Source organism: Passer domesticus, chromosome 11, assembly GCF_036417665.1.
Source record: "Passer domesticus isolate bPasDom1 chromosome 11, bPasDom1.hap1, whole genome shotgun sequence".
NCBI lineage: Eukaryota > Metazoa > Chordata > Aves > Passeriformes > Passeridae > Passer > Passer domesticus.
The window spans coordinates 20,729,555-20,754,922 of NC_087484.1; the positions used below are offsets into that span (position 1 = coordinate 20,729,555).

At 54.2% G+C, this 25,368-nt stretch overlaps 1 protein-coding gene across 1 annotated transcript; it reads left to right on the forward strand.

Moving 5' to 3' along the window:
* The first annotated feature begins 1,759 nt into the window (after positions 1 to 1,759).
* On the forward strand, positions 1,760 to 24,421 carry SLCO2A1 (solute carrier organic anion transporter family member 2A1). Its single transcript, XM_064435659.1, has 14 exons — positions 1,760 to 2,048; positions 12,271 to 12,408; positions 14,364 to 14,526; positions 16,007 to 16,222; positions 17,261 to 17,359; positions 18,911 to 19,038; positions 20,027 to 20,108; positions 20,997 to 21,161; positions 21,467 to 21,656; positions 22,659 to 22,818; positions 23,154 to 23,317; positions 23,470 to 23,534; positions 23,627 to 23,750; positions 23,846 to 24,421. Exons 1-14 carry the CDS (start codon positions 1,959 to 1,961, stop codon positions 23,964 to 23,966), a joined length of 1,905 nt encoding a protein of 634 aa, XP_064291729.1. The 5' UTR covers positions 1,760 to 1,958; the 3' UTR covers positions 23,967 to 24,421.
* The last annotated feature ends 947 nt before the right edge of the window (positions 24,422 to 25,368 follow it).

Genomic DNA, 25,368 nt, shown 5'->3' on the forward strand with positions numbered 1-25,368 from the left:
GGAGGTTTAGATTGGATATTTGGAAAATTCCTTCCCACAAGGGGTGGTCAGGCATTGGAAGGGGGCTGCTCAGGGCAGTGGTGGAGTCCCCATTCCTGATGGGATTTACAGAGGTGTGGATGTGGCACTTGAAGACGTGGGCTAGTTCTGGACTTGGCAGCGCTGGGGGAACAGCTGGACTCCATGGTCTCAGAGGGCTTTTCCAATCTAAACAATTCCAGTGGGGCAGCAACATCCAGCCCCCAGAGGTGTTCACCAGAGGGTCCCGATGCCCTTTTGACCCACCAGAGCCTTTTGCCTCCCCTTGTGGGGGTCACTACCCCCCCCCCCCCCTCCATGGGGTGTCCAACCCCTTCCATGTCATGGGCCATCAGGGCAGGGATGTTTCCCTGCTGCCAGGCTGGGCTCAGACTTGTCAGGCATCTTCCCCACTCTGTTTTCTTTGTGGAGACAAATTTGTAGGGAAAAGCTGGAGCCAGTGGCCAGAACAGCTGTGACGTGAGGGGGTTGTTATGACAAAGTGAGCCTCACAGCTGCTGCAAAATAAACCGAATGGGGAGCAGGTCAGGCACTGCCTGAAAAATTAGGTCAGTGGCACGCTGGGCTCCCGGGGAGGGTGGGAGAGGAGCAGAGATGTTGGTTTGCTCGAGCTTTTCTCTTGGTGAGGCTGAAACTTCCAGGTCTTGCCACAGAATGTTGGGTAAAAAGGCTTGGCTAACTCTGACAGAGAATAAAGGGTCTCTTCATGCCATGTCCTGGCCCCAGATCTGGCAAATTCAGAGATGGAAGCAGAAAAAGAAAGCTGGAAAACAATGATGCTTCTTTTGCCACCGAAAACCCGTCCTGGGACGGGCTTCAGAAACTGTGAAGCTGGCAGCCCAGCTGAGCTCCTTTTACCTTAGCAGCGCTGCTTGTCACACTGCCACAGGCGGGTGGCATCCCGGGGGTCCCCACCCGGGGGTCGGGCGGCGGAGGGAGGACGGCAGCGCCCGGGAAGCCGCTTCCCACGGGCTCCGGGCACCCTCTCGTGGTGAGCGCCCAGGGCCGGGTGCCACCCAGGGGGCTCGTCCTTGGCACCGCGCAGGAGCCCGCCAGCCCTCCCGGGAAACCCTCCCGGGAGCTGGGATGTATTTCTGCAGCCTCGGGACAGCGCACTGTTTGGCGTGGGTCCCCTGCTCTCCCCTCTGCAGGGAAGCGAGGACAGAAGGACACAACACCTGAAGCTGGTTTCTCCTCCGGCTGGATCAACCTGCCCTTCTCCTTCTGACGCGTTTCCCCCTGACAGGAGCTTGCAAAATAAATCAGTGCTTTGCATAAACAAAGCCCCGAGAGGTGTTGGTGAAAAAAACAGCGCTGATGAGCTTCACAAATGCAGCTTTTCCTATAAAAACAAACACTGAAGTGGTTTTTTTCCCTCCAAAACCCCACGGCCCGGGGAAGTATTTCTCCATCTGTCCACCCAGTTTCCCCCTCCCAGCACCTGGGAGCCAAATGTCAGATGCTGAAATGTGCTTCCCCTTCCCCTCGCCCCTCCAGGGGACCTTGGAATTAAAATCCCAGGCGCTTTCCTTGCGGCAAGGCTCCCCTGCCGGCGCCGTTTCCTTGTCCAGCCAGGTCCTGCAGGCTGGCACACGGGCCCGGAGGCGGCTCGGGGCGCTGGGTGTCCCCAGGGTGGGTGTCACTGTCACCCAGCGCAGCCCGCGCTCCCTCCGGAGCGTCCGGGCTCGCCGCTCCGAGCGCGCTGCCTTTGTCCCCTGCGACTTTAAAGTTCCCTCGGTGCACAAAGCGAAAGAGGGAGGAGAAAGCGTTTCATCATCGCTCCCGAGAGCCGACTTATAAGAACTTGGCGCTGCCGCTGCCGGGCTCACTCGCGGCTCGGAGGGATTCGGCACAATCCGTGCGGGCCGGGCCGGACACGCACAGCCCAAAACCCCCGGGCTCCCCGGGAAGCCCTCGCCATGGGAGTCCGCCCCGAAGTTGGCAAATCCCCGGTGGACATCCCCAGGAGCTCCAGCACCTGCTCCAGGAGTTTTTTCTGCAACATCAAAGTAAGGATGGGGCAGGGATGCTGGCGGGGAGGGAGGGGGCTTCCTGCCCGGAGAGGGACCCCAGCCCGCCCCGGGCATCCCCGTGTTCCTCGTACGCTCCTCGGGTGAAAAATGATGCAAAATTTAATATTAGCTCCTGGGGAAGCCTGCCTGGGCAGGGCCGGGGGGCTCTGCGGGCTCGCAGTGATGCCCTGCACGGCACCTTTTACCCCTTGGAGCAGCTCTCCGTGAGCTTCCCCACGGCGTCCCGTACACGGTGTGCTGCTGCCTGGGGAATGATTAACCACATCCTGGTGTGGAAAGAAAGCGCTGCCTTAGAATAGCACGCGCTTGCTTTAACAAACTTGGGTGAGCAGAGGTTTTGAGCGACAGAAACAAGAGCTCGGTGGGCTGAGGTGGTTTCCAGGTGCTGCCTGCCCAGTTCCTCACCTGCCTGAGCTCCAGGCTCCCGAGCCGGCGGGAGGGCACAGCGCTCACCCCGGCCGTGTGTCACCTGTCCCATCCTGCCTTCACACCGCCTGGCTTTCCCCGCTCCCTGCTCTTTGGTTTTTGGATGCGCACCGAGGCTGCTGCACGTGCCGGTTCCTGTCCATCCTGGATGTCCCTGGATGTCCTGTCCGCCTGGATGTCCCTGGAAGGGGGGATTCCCGTGCCTCACTTGCAGCAGCTCCTCGCAGGGGCACGGGAGCAGCCGGGTGCGGTGCTCGGGAGCGGCTCCGGGGATGTGCCGGGGGCCAGGGGCGGGCAGGACCCTCCGTGCCGGGGCTGCCGGTGCTGCCCGGGCCGGGCTGTGCTTTCCCACCGCTGCTCCTGCCCTGCTGTGCCTCCCAGCCTGGCGTTTTCGGGATGTGCGGCCGTGGAGGAGGTGTGGTGGCCGGGATGGGTTTGGGGTTTGTTTGCCATCACCCTGCCTGCAGGACGGCGCTCCCTGGGCTGTGCTGGAGAGCTGCGGGAATGCTGTAGGGGACCACGGGGCTGCTCCTCCTCACAGCTCCCAGGGCTGGAGCCATGATCCCAGATGATGCCTCCCAGTCCCAGACCCCTGAAGGTCCCCACTGCCCAGGCTGGGCTATTCCAGCAGGTGACTTGATGACATTTTTTGGCTGTGGGCTCCAGGAGAGATTACCCTGGGTGATTTCTGGTGATGTTCCTCTGGAGGGGACTGCTGACCTGTCCTCTGCTTTGCTGGAGGTGCAAAATTTGCCCCCAGCCCCCTCCAGGCTGCTGCAGTAATAACCCTGAGTTGGGGTGGGTGAAGTCACCCAAACCCAGAGCCCTTCCTGCAGTTCATGCTCTATTCTGGAAACTGGCAGCAAGCAAAAACAGCCTGGAGTGAAAAAACATTGCCAAACCTTCTTGCACGATGTCAAACTTTCGGATTAAAGAACAAAAGCCCCAACAAATAAATGCTAGTCCATCTGTACACCCCACAGGCAGCCACAGGGTGCAGGCTGTGGGTGCCCCAGAGTCAGGCTGGGTGCTCAGCACCCCACATGCCCCAGGGCACTTGGATGGGACCTTTTAGGGGCAGATGACTCGGGAGTGTCACTTTGCTAGTGGCAGGAAAACCATTGCCTGAAGAAAAGCTTTAAAACTGCTTTTTAAAGTTTTTATTTCAAAACATAGCTCAGGATTGCTCCTGCTTTAAAAAGTCCGCAGTCTGGCAGTGGCACCATGCAAGGGCATCAAGGAACAGTTTGAGCTCTACCCAAAAAAGCTCGTTAGCATCAGGGGATGATGTGCTCCATCTGGGATGGTGGACACTCAGGACACCCATCTCTCAGAGAAATATTAATGCTTTCAAGAAAAAAAAATATAAATTGACAGGCAACAAGACCCCCCACCCTTTCCTGACCTATTCACTCTTCCTGTCCTGTGACATCTGCATTAGAAACATAGACATTAACAAGAGAACTGCTTCAGGGACAGAAAGGATTAGCCTGTGTGCAGTGTCAGTCCCCTCAGTCCCCAAAAATGAGTAGCATGTCAAAGGGTCCCAGTGGAATTCCCAGGTCTGGGGAGTGTTGGAGTGAATGGTCATCAGAGGGCAAGGCATGGCCAACATCTGGCTTTGTAGGGTTTGTAGCTCTCATTTGTACAAGAAGCCACTGGTGCTGTGAGTGATGGATTATAAAAAAGCCTCATCCAGCCCCAAATTTTATGGGAAGCTGCAGGCATCACCCTCCCCAGAGCCGTCAGACACAACATCCTCACACAGGCAATGACAGCTTCTGATGGGGACAGTATTCCCAACACAACAAAATTCCCTACATTTTAACAGGCTTGGAAGGACACCATTAAGACTTGGATGAGTTAATCACAAAACTCATATTTAATCCCCAAAACCCATGTGATGGGATCATATCCAGGGTGTCTTTTGCAGGGCTGGGGCCGAAATAACAAATTATTTTTCAATGTAAACCATCTTGATTCCCTGTGACAGGGAGCACCACCCCCTGCACCAGACCCCATCCCTGTCAGGGTGTTCTCCAGAACTGGAGCCATCGCCACTGACCTTTGGAGGTGTGGGAACACAATGTGGAGGGAGAAGTCCTGGTGGAAAGGGGCAGTTTGAGGGATGGGGTTGGAGTCCTGGGGACACGGCTGGGGGTGCAGCTGCCCTTCAGGAAGCAGTTCCCTGTGGATGTGGCCGTGGGCTTGCACAGGCGCAGCTCCAGCTGCTCGCCATTCCCTGTGGAGCCCGGCTGTGACGGTTCCGTGTGGAGCTGCAGTCACTGCCGGCCCCACGTGGGTTTGTGCTGCTGGGGCAGTGACACACAGCGGGCTGGGGCAGTGACACACAGCGGGCTGGGGCAGTGACACACAGCGGGCTCGGTCCCTGCTGATACCGCCGGGCTCCGCCTGGCCCGGCCCGAGCCCGGCCTCGCAGCTGGAACCAGCCCAGCCACTGCTCCTGGTCTGGGTGCAGGGCTGACGAGCCCTCTGCCCGCTGCTCCCACCCTCATCCCCCCGAGGAGACAAAGCAGAACACAAAACTCCTCCAGGTTCTGGGGCTGGGAGGTTTTGCTGAGCTCTGACCTCGGCCAGAAACCTGGAGCATCCCGGTAACCCCACAGCACTGGTGGAGATGGGGGTGATGATGAGACATTTAGACATTGGGGAGAAATTCTTCCCTGTGAGGATGCTGAGGGCCTGGCACAGGTTGTCCAGAGCAGCTGTGGCTGCCCCTGAATCCCTGGAAGTGTCCAAGGCCAGGTTGGACAGGGCTTGGAGCAACCTGGGCTAGTGGAAGGTGTCCCTGCCCATGGCAGGGTGGAACAGGATGGGCTCCAAGCTCCCTTCCCACCCAAACCATTCCATGATTTCTCTGATGAGCAGGGACATCCCCCTGCTTGGATGCTCACCAGAGCTGCCAGGGTTGTGCTGACTGGCACCAGGGTTTGGGGACTTGCAGCTGTGCTGCTCTGCAAGGGCAGGATGAGCCCAACCTTCAGGTGGATGCCAGCACCTGGTGGCACTGGGGACACTGAGAAACTCACAGCCTAAAGGACTGAGACAGGTATAAAAGGTTGGTCCTTTTGATACCCACACATGGCCAGGGACCCCATCAGTGTCCCCCAGTCCAGAGCCCCAACCACGTGATTTGAGCTCATCTTGGGCTTGATGATCTTGGAGGTCTTTTCCAGCCTTAATGAGGCTATGATTCTATGTCCATTTTCTGCTCCCAGACAACCACTGGAAAAGGATTAGTTCACAGGAATTCTCTGTTTACAGAGCCTCAGATATTTTGGCTTCTTCGCCTTTACTGTCTCATTCGTGGTTTTGAACTATTTTAATTGATTTTGGGATCCCCAGAAAGATGACAAGGAGGAGAGCTTTATAAATATCTTTTGATTTAGAGGAGCTGGACTGGTTTCAGCTGGAAGCTGGAGAGCACAGAGGAGCAGTGTGAAAGTGTTGAGAGTGCAGGCAGGGAGAGGCTTTTTTTTCCATGCCTGGCATGGAAAAGGAAACAGGAGGACAACAGAGAATTATTCTCACTTATGTCAGCCGGAGGTGATCCAGAGAGAGATTTAACAGCCTTAGGAGAGGTTTAAATTGGGTGTTGTACTGGGGCAAGGAGAGGGAGGGAATGGAGGAGGGTAGGAGAGGGGACAACAAGGTCAGGAGGAGACTGTGGGCTCTCAGAGTGTGATAAGGCTTGGAAGCATCCGGGGTGAAGGTGCTGGGAGCACGCAGGGAGCAGTGAGCAGTGAGCAGGAGCAGGGAGCTCTCCTCCCTGGGCAGGCTGGATGTCTCCTGCAGAGGAAACGGAGCCTGGCCTTGGGGTCTGAGCTCCCAACAGCAGCAGGGCAAGTTTTTGTCCCTTCCTTCCAAGGGACTAAAGGAATTTGCTGAGGAGTGTATTCTAGAAGCCTGGGGATGTACCAGTTGTGCTCTCATATCCTGTTGGAAAAGATTATTAATTGCTTTGTTTAGCCAGAACAGGAGATTTATCAAGTCACAGATCTGGAGGCAGCGTGGCTGTAGGTTTGGAGAGGGAAACACGGAAAGGAGAAAGTCATGGCTGATTAGAGCCATTGATTTAAGCAGAAAAATCAAAGCAATATTGCAATTCTGGGCACTGTGCAGGTAGGCACGGCGGGCTGGATGGGTGTTTGTGGCAAAGACACAAGGAGGGTCCCTAGTGACATGAAAAGAAGGACCAGGATCTTCCAGAATTTGTGGTGATGGTGCTGGCACCAGACAGCACAGGCTGGGTTTGGATGGTCCAGAACTGTGGTCACATCTGCTTTTGGTGGGATCAGGCTCCAGAAGGAAAGAACCACCTGGTCCTCACCAGCAGTGGGATAAGGAAAAAGATGGGTTGGAAAGTTTAGTGGGATCAAGGTCTAGGAGACCTGAGACAAGGTAATTTTATGAGGGGCGAGGTGGTTGGGTGCCCAAACAGAAGCAAGGAGTGGTCAGTATAGATAAGATTATGGGGAGCAGGACGGGAGAGGAGTGACGCTGATAGGGAGCACGAGGCCGGCCGGGCGGGACGAGTGTTTGCACACACTTCTGGGTCAGGCAAAACACAGCCGGCCTGGACCTGCCCTCCAGGAAACCCTCATCGGGTCCTGATGCCCCAGAAAGAAAAGAGACCTTCAGGGAGGAATGAAGGAAGACCAACCACCCAACCTGCCGGAGGGAGGAAAGGCTGAGGGATACCTGGCAGTATTTTCTTGGGAAGCATCCCACACTGAGGGTCTGCCGCAGCAATCCTCTGCAGCTAAAAACCTCCTTTCTGGGCAAAGCTGGGCTCACCTGGGCCTTGCAAAGGGGTACAGTGCCAGGAAATCCCGTGTGCGTGTTTGTGGCAAAAAAGAGCAAATATTGTCTTTGCACATGACAGCCAGGGGGTGTAAAACGTGCGTGGCTTGGCAGGAGACAGTCGTCATTCCAGCGTGCTTCAGGCAATTCCTGATCACGTTAATTTTCTTATTATTTTATTATTTGCAATAGAAATCCCACTTAGAAGCCAGCTTCTGCCACCAGACCACGCTCAGAGGTTTTGTGCTAAAGAATGGGCTCTGTGCAGGGTATTTGGTTCCTTTTGTGGAAATGCTGTGCTTTTTTCATCATTCGTGGTACTTTTCAATCTACAAATCCAGGCAGCTGCCCATAGGAAAGTGATGCCAAGGAGGGATGTATTTCCACACACATCCCTACAATTTCCCTGTCCAGCTGATTTATTTCTTTTGGACTGAGTGACCTCAGCTGTCCTACTGCAGGAGGATCTCCCAGTGTAGTAAGAGTTATCTTACTACTCTAAAATAAACATTCTGTCTTCTTCCTATTAAAATTTTGGGGATATTCTTATTAATTACTTCAGTTCCCCCTGTGCTTTTCCTTTTTTTCTCTTGCAAGCTCAGGAGATTAAAGTGGAGGGAGACTCCAGAGGTGGGCAATTGGAGTCTCCTGCTTTGGGAAGAATGTTCCCTGATTTTGGGAGGAAAGTCTTCTGACTTTCCACTTGGATCAAACAATTTTGCTTTGGACTCAACTCCAGTTGTACTCTGCAGAGGGAAAAACAAATGGAGCATCCTTTCTCCTAGTCCTTTCCAAAGGTTTACTCCAGCCAGATTAATTTTGCTCTTGGCTACGTCCTACTTTGGTGTCATTCATCACCTGGGAGCACTTGGATAAGTTCTGTGAGGGTCTGCAGCTCTCCAGGCAATCCTTGTGTCCACCTAATGAACAAAGCCCTGGCTCTTTCCATCCCCACTGCTGTGGGAAAGATGCTGGGTACAGAGATTAGCACAAGTGCTGTCAACTTTTCCACCCTCTTTATCTCCAACCAGGGCTGCCAAGGGGAAGACACTGAAAAATGAGGTGAGGGATGACTTTGGACATGAACTGTGGAAGCACAGCAGGGAATTAACCCTTAACTCGCTCCTCCAGGTGGAGCAATGGCCATGCCACGTGTGGCAGGATCCTCCCAAAGCTGTGGTCCCTGCAGAGCAGAGTTAGGCTCCCACCTGGAATAGCCTTATCCTGACTCCTGGAGATCCATGGAGGCTCCATAGAGATGGTTCATGCCTATGAAATGAAACCTGAGTGATGGACACATCTCAGGTGGAAGTTTAGGCTGGGATTGGCTGAATCCTTGTCAGTTCCCCATTGTCCAGAGCATGGAAGGACGAATCCTTCCCCTTCCCTGCCATGGGGTGGGTTTCTCTTCCTTTGGAAAAAGCACTGCCCTGGGAGGTGCTGGTCCCCACGAGCTGGGTGGGGGCAGCAGCCTGTCTCCCCCAGGAGTTTGCTTCCCTTCTAAATGCAGCTCCTTTTGGAAAGGAGTCAAGTGCCTTGTATAAACAGCCTGGAGTCAGGATTGCTCCGAAGGAAGCGCGGGGATGATTACGACGGGATTTTGGGGGGGTCCACGTGGGTGCACGCCTTTGGCCTGCCCGTGCTGCTCCCTGCCTGTCTGCAATCACTCCCCAAAAATACCCCAGGCTCCCGTGGGAGCCCGTGCTCCGGAGGGTCAGCACTTGGGAGTGCCCCCGGCTCCTCAGCCTCCCACCGCGCCTTCGCCCTCGCGTCGGCTTTGCGTCAGCCAAACCTCCCTGCGAGCGAGCTCGCCTCTTCCTTAAGAGCCCCTTCTTGTCAGCAGGGAAGATGGATTACGGCAGCTCCCTCCCCTCCTGGGGCTGCTCGGCGGGAGCGTGGGGCAGCACAGCACATCTGGCGCAGCTGGAAGGGCCAGGCCGGGGCTGGTTTCCATGCACCAGCAGGTTGTGGGTGGTCAGCGTGAATGTGTGGGGATGGGAACGCATGGGAAGAGAGACAGGGATGGGAGAGAACTGTGAGGGGACACAGGAGAGTGGTGCCCCTCATGTCCACCAGCCTCAGGGGGTGCATGGACTCCTTTTGGGGAGCCCTCCAAGTAAGGCGCTCTCCCAGTTTTTTGCACTCAGCCTTCAAGGTTTGGGATGTCCTTAGTATAATTTAAACAGTCTGCTGAATTCAAGGGAAGTCTTGAATCAGGCCTCATCTCCCCTCCAGACACTTGGACACTTGTGTCTGGAAAATCCGTGCTCCAGCCGCACAAGCCCTGGAGCAAAGGTTGTTTTGCCTTTCTCTGGCTGTTTTGGGTGGCAGGTTCTTCCCAAGGAAAAAAAAAACCTCACCCCTGCCCTTCCCCTCCCATTCTCTGGGCTCTGCACATCCGAGGGCTGAGGCTGCTGTGTGGTCTCAGGGTGGGATCACATCCCTGGAGGATCCATCCGGCCTTGCCGCCTTTCCGGTTCATCCTGCAGACAAGAGCTGGGTTAGAAGGACCCACGGGCAGGGGGAAGCAGTCACACCCCGAGGTTTTCCTCTCCCTTTGCTGCTGCTCTCCAGCTGCATTTTTCCCACCTCATCTTCCCTCCTGGCAGGCAGCCCCAGCTCATCCCCAGGCATCTCTGGATCCAGGGCTCCATCTTGGCCATCCCAGGTTATCACCAAGGCACAAACACATCTTGGACCCTCTCCTGGCAGCTCTGCCTGTTCCTCCCTGCCCTCTCCACCCATGGCTTGTCCCTCTCTTCTCCTGCTGTGGTCCCCATCATCCTTCCATGCCTCCAACCCATCCCCACCATTCTGGGGAGCCAGCCTTCCTCTCCTCCTCATCCTCCCTCCGTGCCAGCATCCCCTCTGTCCTCGACACTCCATGTCCCCATCTGCCCTGGGTCAGGCTGACTTTTGCTGTGCTAAATTGGGCCTCGGTGATCCACCCTCTTCCCTCCCTGTTGGTAAACAGCTTTGCTTCTCCGGCTGACGCCTGGCTCCGGGAGAGCTCTGTGTCCAGCTGCTCTGCAGCTCAGGAGCTCCCGGAGCGCTGCTCCTCAGCCAGCACTTCCTTGCTCCTGTGGCTTCTGTAGAGTCTGGCCAGAGACTCTAATTGTTGTTTTCTGGCAACAAGATCCCCTCTCCAGTTGCCGTCCTCACAGGAGCCACCCCTCTGCTCCAGATCAGCCCACAGTGATTCCAGGTCAGGCCTGGGGAAGGTGGTGGATCCAGCTTCCATCCACAGGGTTCTGTCCTGGGATGGCATTTCAAGTGTGGGAGCTGATAGTGGGAGGATGGAGAGGTCATTCAGCTCCAAGAGTTTACTGGCAGATATTTACTTCCACTTTGGCCCTGTCTGAGAGGATTTCCCACGTTACACCCCAAATTCCTGTTCTGCAGCTTTTTGTCAGGGCAAAGTCCCGGCTTGGGAGCTTGTCCTCTCCTGGTTATTGCAATGGCAATGCCAGCCTGATGCCAGCCTGTCTGCTCTCAGCCCTCCCAGATGTGGCTGGGGACTCTGTGATGGCAGCTTGTGCCTCTGATCCTTCTTTCCTCATTTTTTGGGTGTTTGTCTTTCTCCTTCATCTTCCCCATAGTCTCCAGGTTTTTCCAAGCTTGCCCTCACACTGCCAGAGCTCCATTTTCTCTTTCTCCTTCATCTCCATCCTCTTCTCTTTTTCTGTCTGTCAGCATCTCTCCCATCCCTTATGCTGTTAGATTCCCAGCCACATCTTTTGGCTGGATCTCTCTTCCTTCACAGGAGAAGACTCCCAAGAAACCATCTTGCTCATCTTCTACCCAAATTCTGCTACAATTGCTGGGCCTGGCCATGCCTCATCCCCTGCTCCCTAAACACAACTCCACCCACTGATGGAATTTGAATCCTCCAAGCTGGTCTTTTTTGATTTTTTAAATCATTTAATGGGTCAGGGCTACGGGGTGCTACCGCCCTTCCAGATAAATACTCATAAGGACTATTGCTGCTGTTCTGGCCAAAAACACCAGGAATCTGTCCTTGCACTTCCCGACGTTATCATTGAGGGACACTCTTCCGGTATTCAGCAAATATTTGATTTCCTGTGAATCTAAATTAAAAGACCTTCCCTCATTTGTTTTTTAATTATTTTTATTTATTTGTTGGGATTTTAAAAAATTGATTCTAAAATGCTTTTGGCACAGTGTGGATGCATTCCATTCCAAGAAAAATAAAGGAAAACTGTTATGACTAAATATAGATCAAAAGACACTTGTGAGCTGCCTCTTGCATCCCTGGCTGAGAGCGCTCTCCTCTCGCAGCCCACCCGGGCTCTTTCAGCCAGATTTCTCCCAAACTCTCTGTATTGCCTCCTCTGCCTCTGCTCAGCTTGGCTCCTGGCTCAGCTCACTGCCCAGCTCAAGGGAAGATGCTGGGTTTGGAATACTATTTTGGAATCTCCCAGCAGTGAGACCACGCTGTGCATGTTTCATCCTCTCCCTCTGGGGCTTTTAACGCCTTTTTTCAACTTTTTCTAGCAACACCCCTTGGAGCAGGTTGAGTTAATTGACTTTCCAGCTGAGTGAATCCCAGGATGCTCGGTGCCAGAGGTGAAGCCATTGGCCAGAGCCAGCTGGAATACACTCGTGCAGGATGTGGTCACCAGCAGGGCACTGTGGGCTCAAATGGCCTCAAAGACTGCATGGAGAGGCTTACATTGGATATCAGGGAAAATTCTTCACTGAAAATGTAGTTAATCATTGGAACAGGTTGTCCAGGGAGGTGGTGGGGTCACCATCCCTGGAAGTGTCCCAACAGTGAGTAGGTGTGGCACTTCTCAACATGGTTTAGTGGGCATGGCAGTACCTGGTCAAAGGTTGGACCTGATGACCTTGGGGGTCTTTTCCAACCTTAATGAATCTGTGATTCCAACTGGGTCCTCACTGGGTGGCACTCTCTGTTTGCCCACAGGTGTTTGTGCTGTGCCATGGGCTCCTCCAGCTCTCCCAGCTCCTCTACAGTGCCAACTTCAAGAGCAGCCTCACCACCATCGAGAAGCGCTTTGGGCTCTCCAGCCTCTCCTCAGGTTTCATCTCCAGCTTGCACGAGGTAACAGGGAGAGGAGCATCCAAAGGGTGGGCAGAACCTGGGGGGCACCTTCCCAAAACAGGGTCACAGGGCTGTTCACACCCAGGGCTTCCTCAGCCTCCCTGTGCTGGGAGGAGCACCTGTGCTGTGCTCTGGGACACCTTGTCACACCTCATCACACCTTGTCACACCTTGTCACACCTTGTCACACCTCATTCTGCTCTGCCACCTCCAGGGGGGAACGGGGTGGTCCTGTGTGGATGGCTCTTGGACAAGAGCAGACTTCCACTGGATGGAATTCCAGAATGGTTTGGGTTGAAAGGGTCCTTAAAGTTCACCCCACCTCATTCCACCCCCTGCCATGGGCAGGGCCACCTTCCACTAGCCCAGGTTGCTCCAAGCTCTGTCCAACCTGGCCTTGGACACTTCCAGGGATCCAGGGGCAGCCACAGCTTCTCTGGGCACCCTGTGCCAGGTCCTCACCCCCCTCACAGGGAACAATTACTCCCCAATATCCCATCTAATCCTACCCTTTGGCAATTTAAGGCATATTGCTGAGCTGGCCGAGGATTTTCACACACTTTCTTATCAAGAAATCCCTTGGAATAATTCACATTTTTAGGAATTCTGTCCTTCCTAGCGGCTCTTCAAGGCCTGGCAAAGGCCAAGAAAAGATCTGCTGGCACAGACTTTTTTGCTGGCACCAAGTGGCTGCACACTTGTTCATGAGCTCCCTGGTGAGCACATGGGATGCTCAAGAAGCTGGACACTGGGAATCTTCCTGGATCCCTGGGGAAGTGGATGCCCAAGTCTTACCTCAACCAGCATGGACATTTGGGATTAAAAAGATGTCTCAGGGCCCACTGAATCTTCTGGCTGTCTGTGTCTGTGTGAGGTGCCCTGCCTGTCCAGGACAACAATCTTAGTGCGTTGGTGCCTACAGCAATTCCAAGAACAAAACCCACAAAGAGACAAACAATGGAGCCCATGCAAACACAAATACAAAGTTTTCTTAGCCATACATAGAATCACAGAATGGTTTGGGTTGGAAGAGACCTTTAAAGGCCATCTTGCTCAACCCCCTACAATGAGCAGGGACAGCTTCAACATGCCAAAGTTAAAATGATGTTTAGGTTGTCCAGAGCTGTTAAAGCCCATGTAATGGGAATTTTGTGGTGTTCACCCACTTGCCTGAGCGAGCTGTGTGGTTTCATGGCTTTCTAGTTGATGCTGTCTGCAGTTGCAAATGCCCAGGGTCATAAATATTTGCAGTGAGCTGGACTTTGTAGCAGGGCTCATGTCTGTTTGAGTCACGGGAATGGAGGCAATATGTTTCGTTCCTTGCTGGTTTTGCAGGAATTGTCAGTTTATGCACATCAGTCAATCTCTTCTCCCAGGGAACAAAGGACAGGACAAGAGGAAATGGCCTCAAGCTGTGCCAGAGGGGTTCAGCTTGTGTATGAGAGAAAATTTCTTCACTGGGAGGGCTGTCCAGCCCTGGCACAGCTGCCCAGGGCAGTGGTGGAGTCCCCATTCTTGGAGGGGTTTAACAGATGTGTGGATGTGGCACTTGGGGACGTGGGGCAGTGGTGGCTTTGGCAGTGCTGGGGGAGCAGCTGGACTTGATGGGTCTTGGAGGGTTTTTCCAACATAAATGATTCAGTGATGCCTGTGGGGTGGGGGGCAGGTGTGGGTGCTAAAGAGCCCCAGACAAATCCCAGGGAGGCTGTGATGTCATTCATGCCAAAAAGGGATGCCCAGAAGTGCCCCAGGCCAGGGAGTGACCCTGTGGCTGGAGATGAGAAGGGAGCACTGACGCGCTGTGAACACGCAGGGCCAGGGGATGCTCCTGCTCCTGTGAGCATCAAACACCTCCTAATGACAGCCCTGTCTACCCACCCAGACACAGCCACAGGGTCTGGACATCCTCTGTGATGTCTCCTCACATTCCTCCCTCTTCTCTCTGCCTTTTCCAGATTGGCAACGTGGTGCTCATCATCTTCGTCAGCTACTTCGGCAGCCGCGTGCACCGCCCGCGCGTGATCGGCCTCGGGGGGCTGCTGCTGGCCCTGGGGGCCTTCCTGGTGACCCTGCCCCACTTCCTCTCGGGCCCCTACGAGTACACTGCCCTCAGCACGGGTGAGTGCCACCAGCTGTGCCCCACAAACCCAGATCCAGCTGCTCCAGATGGGTGGTGTGTGACTGCCCACCAAAAAAAGGGGGTGTTTCCAGGGCACACGTGATTCAAACAGTGAAGGCACAGCCTTAAGGTGGGCAGTTGCTGGTTAAACCTGACATTGTTATAGCTTTGGAACCCTTTCTGAATGCAAAAATTATGTGTGGGGTTTTTTCTGCTTCTCCTGCACGTTATTCCAGCTGTTGTTACAGAATTCCAGAATGGTTTGAGTTTGAAAGGACCTTAAAGCCCATCTCATTCCACCCCCTGCCACGGGCAGGGACACCTTCCACTGTTCAGGTTTCTCCAAGTCTGTCTTTGAACACTTCCAGGGATGAGGCAGCCACAGTTTCTCTGAGAGAGAGTAGTTTAGATTAAACATTAGGGAGAAATTCTTCTCTGTGAGGGTGCTGAGGCCCTGGCACAGGATGCCCAGAGAAGCTGTGGCTGCCCCTGGATCCCTGGAAGTGTCCAAGGCCAGGTTGGACAGGGCTTGGAGCAACCTGGGCTAGTGGAAGGTGTCCCTGCCTGTGGCAGGGGGAGAATGAGATGGGCTTTAAGGTCCCTTCCAACCCAAACCATTCTGGAATTCTGTGATGTAGCAAAGCCCCCCTGTCCCCAGGGCCTGCTCTGGCCAAGATCCTGATCTGATCCAGTCCAAGGAAATCTGCTGCTTTAACTGGGAAGGCTTTGGGAACAAGCTCATGTGAATCATGGCAGCTCTATTTTCCATTAGGAATGGAAATAACCCAAAAGTTCTGCACAGAACACAATTCTTGCAGAGCACCTTTGCTAAACTGAACAGGATTAGAGATGGACTGCAAAAACAGATGGACAGGGCAGAGATATTGACATTAGGAGGACTGCCTGATGGAAAAGAGCACATTCAGTCTGTGAACAGCCCCTGAAGGTACTTCAGTCCTGGCTGGAGTTTCCATGGCAGCCTGGAGCAGGATGAACACCCTCAGTGTCTGGGTTGTATGAAAGGGCAAGGGCCATGTTTTGGAAGGAGCTGGGCTACTCCTGAGCCGTGGGTGCTGCAGGGATTCAGGGCAGGGTGTCCTCTTAGGGCAGCCAGCTGACCCCAGAGGGCATCACACTCTGTTCCTGCCCGGGTACCACAAGGGAGCAGAGACCACAGACTGCAAAAACCAGCCATGGGTTAGGTCTGCCCTCGTTAAACCCAGAGCACCCTCACTCCATGGCATGAACTCTTTAAAAGTGTGATTAAAATCACAGCCTGGTTGTTTGCTGACCTCAGTATAATACTCCAAAGGAAGTGCAGGATGATGAGAACTGCTGAAGAAAATGAGCAATGCATCCAAAATCCAGCAGTTTGTGCTTACTCAGTGAGTTTGGGAGATTCCTGCTATTTGGGGATTTAGTGTGGGAGGAGGCAGGGGATGTACCCAGTGTTGAAATGCTCATTTTTTCCCCTTCCAGGTAACAAGAGCCAGGGGCAGGTTGAGCTGTGCTATGCAGAGAGTAGATTTGTGTGCTCAAACACCACCCGGGACCCCGAGAAGGAGGCCAGCAGTGTGTGGGCCATGATGGTCATTGCCCAGCTGCTGGCCGGGATCGGCACCGTGCCCATCCAGCCCTTTGGGATATCCTACGTGGACGACTTTGCAGACTCCAACAATTCCCCACTCTATGTTGGTAAGTGGGGCCAGTGCTGCACATTGGTTTGTTTCACAGAATCCCAGGGTGGTTTGGGTTGGAAGGGACCTGAAAGCTCATCCAGTTCCACCCCCTGCCATGGGCAGGGACACCTCCCACTAGACCAAGCTGCTCCAAGTTCCTTCATCCTTGTCTTCCCTCTTCAGTGAGGGATCACTGTTCCCACGAGTTGTCCCACTGACCCCTTAGAATTCTCAAATCGGCAAGGTAATTGAAGGAAAGAAGACTGAAGGAACCTGAAAGGTTCTGAAGAGGAAGGAAAGTGGGTCTGGTGTGTTGTTTTTAATACAGGTGCTCCCTTTAAGGCTGTGGGAATGTCTGTCAGGGTGCCTCAATATAGCAGAAATTCCATCTCCCCAAGTCCCATTTCATTTTACTTCTGATGCAGCTCAAGCTCACTGACTCCTTTTAAACATCTTGAGAAAGTTTTGTAAAGAGTTTCTCTCAAGGAGAGAACTTGGATCCTGTCATTGCAAACAAATGAAAATAAAATGTTCTGACCTTATGGGTTATCTATTTTGGAATGGAAGGGTTCAGCTACACCCAGGGTTGTCTGGTGGCCTTTTTGCCCTCAGAATCTTTCACCTCACCTGATGTTTGAACCAAGTATTTTTCCTTGGATCTGAGGATTAGGATGTGTTTGTTTCCTTGGCATCCTAGAGGACATAAAGGTCTCAATCACCTGTGTGAGCCCTGGATGTCAGCGCCCTGCTGCTCCCTGAGGGTCATGAATATAATGGATATTCATGGTGTAGCTGACAATTTGTATTGTGGCAGCAAAGACTTGATGTCAGCAGAGCAGGGGGACTTTAAAGTCCACAGACAGCTGCCTTCCCCCTCTGTTTCTGTCAGATAAACACCACCTTCAGTGTCGGGGCAGTGGGGACCTTCTCACCATCTGAATGGTGATGAGGGGTGGTTTCTCCCCTCCTGCATTTCCTGGGAAGACAGAAGCCATCTCTGCATGGAAACTGCATTTCCCTGCTCACAGGGGCTCTCTCTGCTCCCTTTTCCCAGCCATCCTGTTTGCCATTGCTGTGTTTGGCCCTGCCTTTGGGTACTTGCTGGGGTCCGTGGTGCTGCGGCTCTTCGTGGACATCGGGAGGGTTCACACTGGTGAGTATTGCTCAGACAGCAGAGGTCCTAAAGACCCTCTGTGGGTCAGGTCACTCTGAGATGAAAGGTGACAGAAGCCACCAGTCCTGTGACCCATAAAACCCACTGCCCTGGAAAGATCTGACCTGGAAAAGCACCCCCGGCATACTCCTCACTTTATCACCCCATAAGGACAGATACAGGTGGTCCTGACACCACCACGGAAGCAGAACCCTGGGGCAGGGACATTCCAATGCCCAACTCATGGTGCTGCACTGGAGGGCATGGCTGGGGTCTGCCCACTGCCACCACACTGAGGAGGTGTCCCACAACCCCAGCGTGGTGGAGAGGAACAGGGAAATATGAGGAATCCAGGGATGGAGAAGACAACCAGAGAGAAATCACTGCCCTGTGGATAAAAAGAGAACTTGAGTGTACTCATCTTCCTCTCCAGAACCAGCACCTGCAGAGAGAGGGACTGAGCCGACGCCACGACAGGGATAATTTGCTTTATCCATGACATGTGCTTATTATTTCTGGTAACTTAATCACTAAAGAATTCTCCCCAGCTCCATCATTAACGTAGCTTTTCCTGTGTTTCCTTAGAGAGATCAGAGCCTGCCTGACATTTTTGTCCGGTGCCTGATAAGAATAATAAATGAATGTGGGCAGGAAATGCCAAAAAGCCTTGGCCCGCTCCCCGCGGCGGCAGACGGATTTAGCAGCCTCTGCCTGGTCGCTCCATGATGACATCCAAGCTCCAGAGTGGAGTGGTCCTGTTTGGGGAAGTGGGCTGATTGTTTCAGGGGGTGTGGGCTCCTCTCCTGTCAGCCCCTGGCACGGAGCTCCCACGGGAGCTGGCCGTGGTTCCTTCCCAGCCGCCACATCCCGGCATGGGCAGCCGTGTCCCCAGGCCAAGCCAGGCCATGTCAGGCCTCCCGTGAGCATCACTTGGCCCAGCCAAAGGATGTGTGTGCTGGAGACACAGAGGCTCTCACCTTCTCCTCCTTTTTCCGGAGAAGGCGCCCGGAGTTTGGTCCACTTGGAAAGCAGGAGCTTCTGCCAGCACAGGGCCTTCCCTCGGTCCCTGCGAGCAGAAAGTGACCGAGCCTGGAACAATGGAGAGAAACTTTTTCCAGGAAAGCAGCACAGCCTTCCCCAGTCCCTGTTTTGGCTCAGCATCCCTGTCAGTAGCATGGTCGGTCCAACCCACTGTGTTCTCCAGGCAGAAGATGGAGTCAGGCCCCCGTAATCTGTGCCTTGCTGGCTGGCTCAGGACTTGGGGTGAACCATGCTGACCAAATCCATCCTGGGAGGCTCAGTACAGTTGGGATTAGTGGCAGTGGTTGTTTTCCTAGCCAGGGAAAACAAAGATCAAACACAACCAGGGCCAATCTTGCCAACACTGGTGGGAGTCCCACCTCCATCTATTTACTCTTACATGCCAGTGGAGAGACCCTTGGGTTGTGCCCACGGGGACTCTTCATACTCCACCAGCCCACATTTTCATGGAGATCTGTCCCTGTCACCCTTGGAGCTCTTACAGTGTGTCCTTGTGTGTTGCAATGGCAGTGGAGCTGACGCCGAGCGACCAGCGCTGGATCGGAGCCTGGTGGCTGGGGCTGCTCATCTCCTCGGGCTGCCTGGTGCTCACCTCCATCCCTTACTTCTTCTTCCCTCGGTACATGCTGAAAGGAGAGGTGAGACCTCATCTCCAGAGGCTGGAACGTCCTGGAGCCAGGGATGTGCTTAGGGAAGGAATACCTGTCCCCAGAGAAGAGGGGTGGGAGGGAGGAAGGCAGTCCAGCAACCCTGTCCTGTTAAAACAAATTTTAAAAGGTGGAAAATAATTAACATGTATCATTTTGGTGTTTTCAAAGCCAAACCCCGCTGGTTTTGTTACAAAAATACTTTAGTTCTGTTTTGAAATTGTTTACTCACTGATTCTTTAAAGGTAAAATTAAACCCAAAATATTTCACAGTTATGGCTGAAGGACTCACCAGACTTGAGCTGAACTATCTCTAACTTTCGTTTTCAGACTATTTGTAGAGTTAAAAGGGAGGTATTTTGTCAGGGTTCAGGGGAGGAAAGATTTCCAAGCTCTTAAAACCTCCCAACAACAAGCTGTTGTCTTGCTGCTCTGCTCAGGGGCTGCAGTGATATTTGAGATACTTCACCCCTTTAATCACAGAATCCTGGAAGGGTTTGGGTTGGAAGGACCTTAAAACTCATCCTGTTCCATGCCCTGCCATGGGCAGGGACACCTTCCACTAGCCTAGGTTGCTCCAAGCCCCATCCAACCTGGTGTTGGACATTTCCAGGGATCCAGGGGCAGCCACAGCTTCTGTGGGCACCCTGTGCCAGGGCCTCAGCACCACAAGAATTTCTCACCAAGATCCCATCTAACCCTCATGGCAGTGGGAAGCCATTCCCCTTTGTCCTGGCACTCCAGGCCCTTGTCCCAAATCCCTCTCCAGTTCTCCTGGAGCCCCAGAGCCTTCTCTTCTCCAGGTGAACACTCCCAGCTCTCCCAGCCTGGAGAAGTGCTCAGAGCATGTGGGACGGGGCTTTGCTGCAATTGTCAGGCTTGGCTGGGGGTCCAAGGCCCCTGGGACAGACCCTGACCCTCCCTGTTCCAGGACAGTGCCAGCCCCTCTCACCACAGGCTGCCCCTCTCTCCCTGCCAGGAGCGGAACACGGAGGCCGGGATGCTCAGGAAGATGGAGACAGGGGCTGCTCAAGACACCTCCCTGCTGGAGTTCATCAAAAGTAAACTCCTGGGGGTGCAGGAGAGGGTGGGTGGGGATGCTGGGCCGTGCTGGGCCATGGGGGGCGGGTGGGGACCCCCACACCAGCAGGGTCACACCAAGGGGGCTTGTTGGGAGCCCAGCACCGTGTGTGGACCAGCTCTGGCACCACGAGGGCCTAAGGACCAAGGGAAGGTGAGCACAGCCTCCCTCTGGCTACAGACCTCTTGAGGCCCCTCTTCTGTGGGGCCTGAATTGTCTCCAAATTTTGTGTTGAGGGCGTTAAAGTGGTATGAGCGTGCCAGAAAAGGGTCTCTGGGAGGTTTAACCCCAGCTCCAGGAGTGGGCATGGGGCTGCCGGCGCCACCAGCTCCTCAACGAGGTCACCCCACTGCAGCTGACCCTGTTTATGTGGAGCCAAAGAGGCTCGAGAGGGATGTCATTGCTGAGAGACCAGATTAATGACTCTTAGCTCCAGGAGGATTTCTTCCCAGATAAAGCCCCTCCCTCTTTGCCTCTTCCTCCACTGCAGTCACATCCTGGAGCTGTCAGTTCCCTCTTCTCCTCTCTTTGGGCTGTAATGGATGCTAGCTCTCAACCACTCTCTGCTAATTAGAAACCTCATAAGAGACCAAATAAACAGAGTCGCTCCCAGGGTCCATCTGTCTCTGTTAATGGGGCCAGAGGACACAATGTCCCACCAGGAAAACACATCCATGATGCTGCCAGCTGCTGGGACACATTAGGGTGTCTCCCCTCCTGCTTTCCCATGCCCACAGACATCTCCAACAGATCATCATCATCATCCCACAGACTGGGAACAGGCTAAAGGTGGGGGTTTATTCCTAGTACAAATGGCTGGTGTGAGAATCACATAGCTAAAAGATACTTTCCTATGGTTTCCCTGTAGGATTCCCAAAGATCTTCCTCAAGCTGCTGCTCAACCCCCTCTTCATCCTCCTGGTGCTGGCTCAGTGCAGCTTCTCCTCCGTCATTGCGGGTCTGGCCACCTTCCTCAACAAATTCCTGGAGAAGCAGTATGGTGCCTCCCCCTCCCAGGCCAACTTCCTCATAGGTGAGCACGGAGGGAGGCAAAAAATATCCATCAGCAGGGAGCCAACTGCCCATATTCTCCAGGCTTTTAAAATCCTGGAGAAGAAGCCAGTGAAAGCTTATTTTTGGATGAGACCTGGGGTTCACCTTGGGGTAATGGGTGAATTCCTGACCTGTAGTTCCCCAGCTGCCTTGGGTTTGGGCTGTCTTGGACAACAGCTGGATCTGCGGGTTCTCCCAACTCCTGTGGGGTCCAGAGAGCTGCCCCTCACCCATGGGGGGGTTCTGGGCAGGCAGGACCCCCCTGAAGGCTCCGTTCCTCTGCAGGAGCTGTGAACCTGCCGGCAGCAGCGCTGGGGATGCTGCTGGGAGGGATCATCATGAAGCGCTTCTCCTTCTCCCTGCGCGCCATCCCGCGCTTCGCCGTGGTGGTGCTCGTCTTCTCCATCCTCATCTGCCTGCCCATCTTCTTCATGGGCTGCTCCACGGGGCACATCGAGGGCATCTACCACCCCAGGTAATGCAGCTGCTGCTCCCAGCTCCTCGTTTCTCCAGCTGTGTCAAGGGACACACACAGGTGGAGAGGCAGAGGACATCACCATGCTGCTTCTTGCTCCTTGATCCACACTGCACGGAGGAGATCTGGGTGCTTCACAGCCCGGAGAGCTTGGGAGGGTGTTTATCCATGATTTTCTGGGCCAAACAAGCAGAGTGTAATTTTTCACTCTGGATTTTTAGGGGAAAATTAGTAACATTGTGTCCACATCACTTCACACGCTCCCAGTGTTCCAGCTGGACTTCATCCTTCTCCTCACCTCAGTGCACATTTTTGGCTCTTACCATGACTTCCTAAGATAAAAATGACATTTGTGTACAACCAAGGCTTGATGTCAAGTGCATTGAGCTCATTTCCCAGAGCCCTGCCAGCAAGGAAGAGATTTCTGATGCCATCTTCCCACATGGGGTGGAGCAGCCCCATCCCACCCTGCCCACGGGTAGCTCCCCAGTGCCACATTCCTGCAGGATTCAGGCTGTGTGACTCCAGCAGATGGGGGAACGAGGGAAGACAGGGCAGATTTGGGTTTGTCCTCTTCACTTCCACAGCCATCAGGCTTGTTTGGGAACATGCCCACTTTCAGTTTGTGTCCATGTGGTGTTTCCAGCTGTGGCTGTTCACACATCTGTTTGTGCAGCTCTGGATGGAGCCCAGGTCCATTTCTACAGGCTTTTGGCCGATTCATTTTCAGCTGAGGAAAAAAAAAAAAGAAAAAAAGAAAAAAGAAGTGTGTCAGTACTTGTTTGTAGACATAACATAATTCCTGTGACATTCACTGCACGCTTCCAGAGGTACCTGCAGGGATCAGGGGCTGGCAGAAGGCCAGGCTGCTGCTGGCAGTGTCCCAGCCCAAACAGGAACAGGAAAACTGCTCAACTAGTAAAAGGGATTTTTTATTTTTTTTAATTCCTCCTGTCCTATTTCTTAATTTTTTGCCAATTTCTCCCCCCTCCTTTCTGGCAGCACACCCAATTCCCAGCAGCAGGTTAAGTCACGGGTTGGGTGCCAATGCTCTAAGCAGATCTTCCACCCCGTGTGCCGGAAAAACACCACGGAATACATCTCACCCTGCTTCGCTGGCTGCACCAACAGCACCACCAACCCCTCCAACCCCACACAAACGGTGAGTAAAGCAAGTGGTTAGCAAAGCAGCCTTGCTGGAATAGTGGAGTGATGCTGCAGGAGCCCAAAAAATGCAATAAGGTGGTAGAACCTTTTCCACACGATATGCTGAGCCCTGGGAAGGTGTCCTGGAGAATTGCTGTAAGGCTCTGGGAACCTGCTTGGAGGAACAGGGATGGTGGCAAATCCCATCACAGGATGCCATGGCTGTGCCTTAAAACTGGAGCTGGTGCTGTTATGGGTGTCCTGCACAGGGATGTGGGATGATTCGTCCTGAGAAAGCTGCTCCAGGCGCTGGGAGTCTGACGTCTGTTTTGTTCCAAATGTTTCCAACAGATCTACCACAACTGTTCCCTGAATGGGAATGAGCTGTTCTCCACCTACACGGGCTCTTGTCCAGTCAGCTGCTCCCATATGCTCCTTCCTGCCATATTCCTCATCTCCTTTGCTGCCCTGGTGGCCTGCCTGTCCCACAACCCCCTCTACATGATGGTGTTACGGTGAGTGGTGCGTGGGCTCCTCAGTCCCAGGGGAGCTGATAGGATGGTTCCCCATGTTGGGATCAACAGGATGTCATAAACATGCAACCAGCCCAAATCTTGGCCAAATCCAGGGCCAGCAGCTCTGACCTCCTGTGGTTTCTGCCCCGCAGGGTGGTGAACCAGGATGAGAAGTCGTTCGCCATTGGAGTCCAGTTCTTACTGATGAGACTGCTGGGTGAGTGCCCATCTCTGAATGAGCCTGGGGGGCTGCTGGAGGCACTGAACCTCCTCGGGATCAGCAGCTGACTCCATCCTCTCTCCCGCCAGCCTGGCTGCCGGCCCCAGCCATGTTCGGAGCCCTCATCGACTCCTCCTGCATCTACTGGCAGCAGCAGCAGTGCGCCCCGGGCCGCTTCTGCGCCTACTACAACAACGATTTCCTCCGGAACAGGTACCCTGAGCCCCGGCCCCGGGCAGGGCAGGGGCCCCAGCCCGGCTGCAAGTGCCAGCTGCAGCCCTGGCATGTCCCTGCTCTTCTCCCGGCAGATACCTGGGGCTGCAGGTGGGCTACAAGGTGGTGGGCACCGTGCTGCTGGCCCTCATCAGCTGGAAGGTGAAGAGGAGCAAGGAGTACAACGTGCAGGAGAAGGCGGCGGGGCTGGTGTAGCCCCCGAGGACTGACTCGCCCCCCCATCACCCACTGCCACTACTTTGTCTTGTTTGGGTTTGTTTTACTTCCCACGGGAGCGACTCTGCCGCTCCGAGCTCCCCTCGCAGGTGCTCCCGGCGAGGGATGCTCCGGGCCAGCCCCGTCCTGGGAATGGCAGCGCCCGGGCTCTCCAGCCTGGGAGGGGCAGCCCCGGCCAGCTGGAGCAGGAGGCAGAGGGGGCTGGCACGCAGGGACCCGGAGAAGTGCCGGCTGTGGGCGATGGTCCCGCTGCGGTGTGACATTCCCGGCCTGCCCGGCTGGGACAGGAGCAGGGGAGGTGGCTGCCAGGTGTCCCCACAGAGGGCAGCAGGGACACCGCGCACGTGTCGGGACAAGACAGCACAAGGGGTTTAGTGCAGAACATCTGGGGTTTGTTGCTCTTTTTATTTTTTAAATAAAGGTCACTTTTCCAACCGTGGTGCATTCTTGGTCTCCCCCCACCAGCCAGGAAAGCTCTGGGATCACAGCCTGGCCCATGCTGAGCACATTCCAGCTGGGAAAGGGGAAAAAATGGTGGCAGAGGGGGACATTCTTCTGCAGCTCCACCAGCCATGGGGGAGGGCTGCCAGGGGCTACACGGAGCTCAGGGATGGCCGAGGAGCCCTGCCTGCAGTCCCACGGACCCGCCCAGCCCTGCCTGCAGCTCCCTGGTGAGCAGGGGACACAGGCAGGGGCAGAGCAGGTTTTACCTGAAGCTCTCATCCCCAATGGGTTTGTCCTGGTATTCAGCTGCCCCTCTGGTGCCTCAGAGGAGGGACCACAAACAAAGAAATTAAAAAACTTCATACCCTCTCCCTCACACCACAGTGCAGAGCAAGAGCCTGGGGTCCTTCTCACCCTTCACTGAGTTGCTGTTTTGGTTGTTTCACACCCCTCAGGTGAGTTTTGGTGAGGGTTTGGTGGGTGGGTTCTCTTAGTCCACACTGTGATGGAAGCCCATTCTGTGCTCCAGTACACAGACCACAACCTGCTCCAGCATTTTAAAGTAGTATTTTAACTGCAGCTTTGCCTATTCTAACAATTATTAATAATCTTTACTATTATTATTGATCAGATTGTCAGCTCCTGGTTTCCTTCTGATCCATCTCTGCATGACACAACACAGCCTTAGGGTTCATTTCAAGTTCAACCCATAGCCTAACAAATCCAGCTACTTATGTCAAACACTGAGCTACTTAAAAATCCTGTCATTTTTTCAATGCAGTGGGCTCTGGGCAGGGTGCAGTGAGTTTGGGGCTTTCTTTCAGGGATTTTATGGGTTGGATGCATTCAGGCCCTGCTGTCCTTACCCCATAGCTTTTCCCTGTGGTCATGGCCCTGCTGCATCCATGTTCATAGAGGGGGTTGAAGGAAAGGAGAA

Coding starts and splice junctions, on each gene's coding strand:
- SLCO2A1 (XM_064435659.1), top strand. CDS start 1,959: ATGGGAGTCCGCCCCGAAGTTGGCAAATCCCCGGTGGACATCCCCAGG. Junction 21,657..22,658: donor GAGGGCATCTACCACCCCAG/GTAATGCAGCTG, acceptor CCTTTCTGGCAG/CACACCCAATTCCCAGCAGC. Junction 22,819..23,153: donor CCTCCAACCCCACACAAACG/GTGAGTAAAGCA, acceptor TGTTTCCAACAG/ATCTACCACAACTGTTCCCT.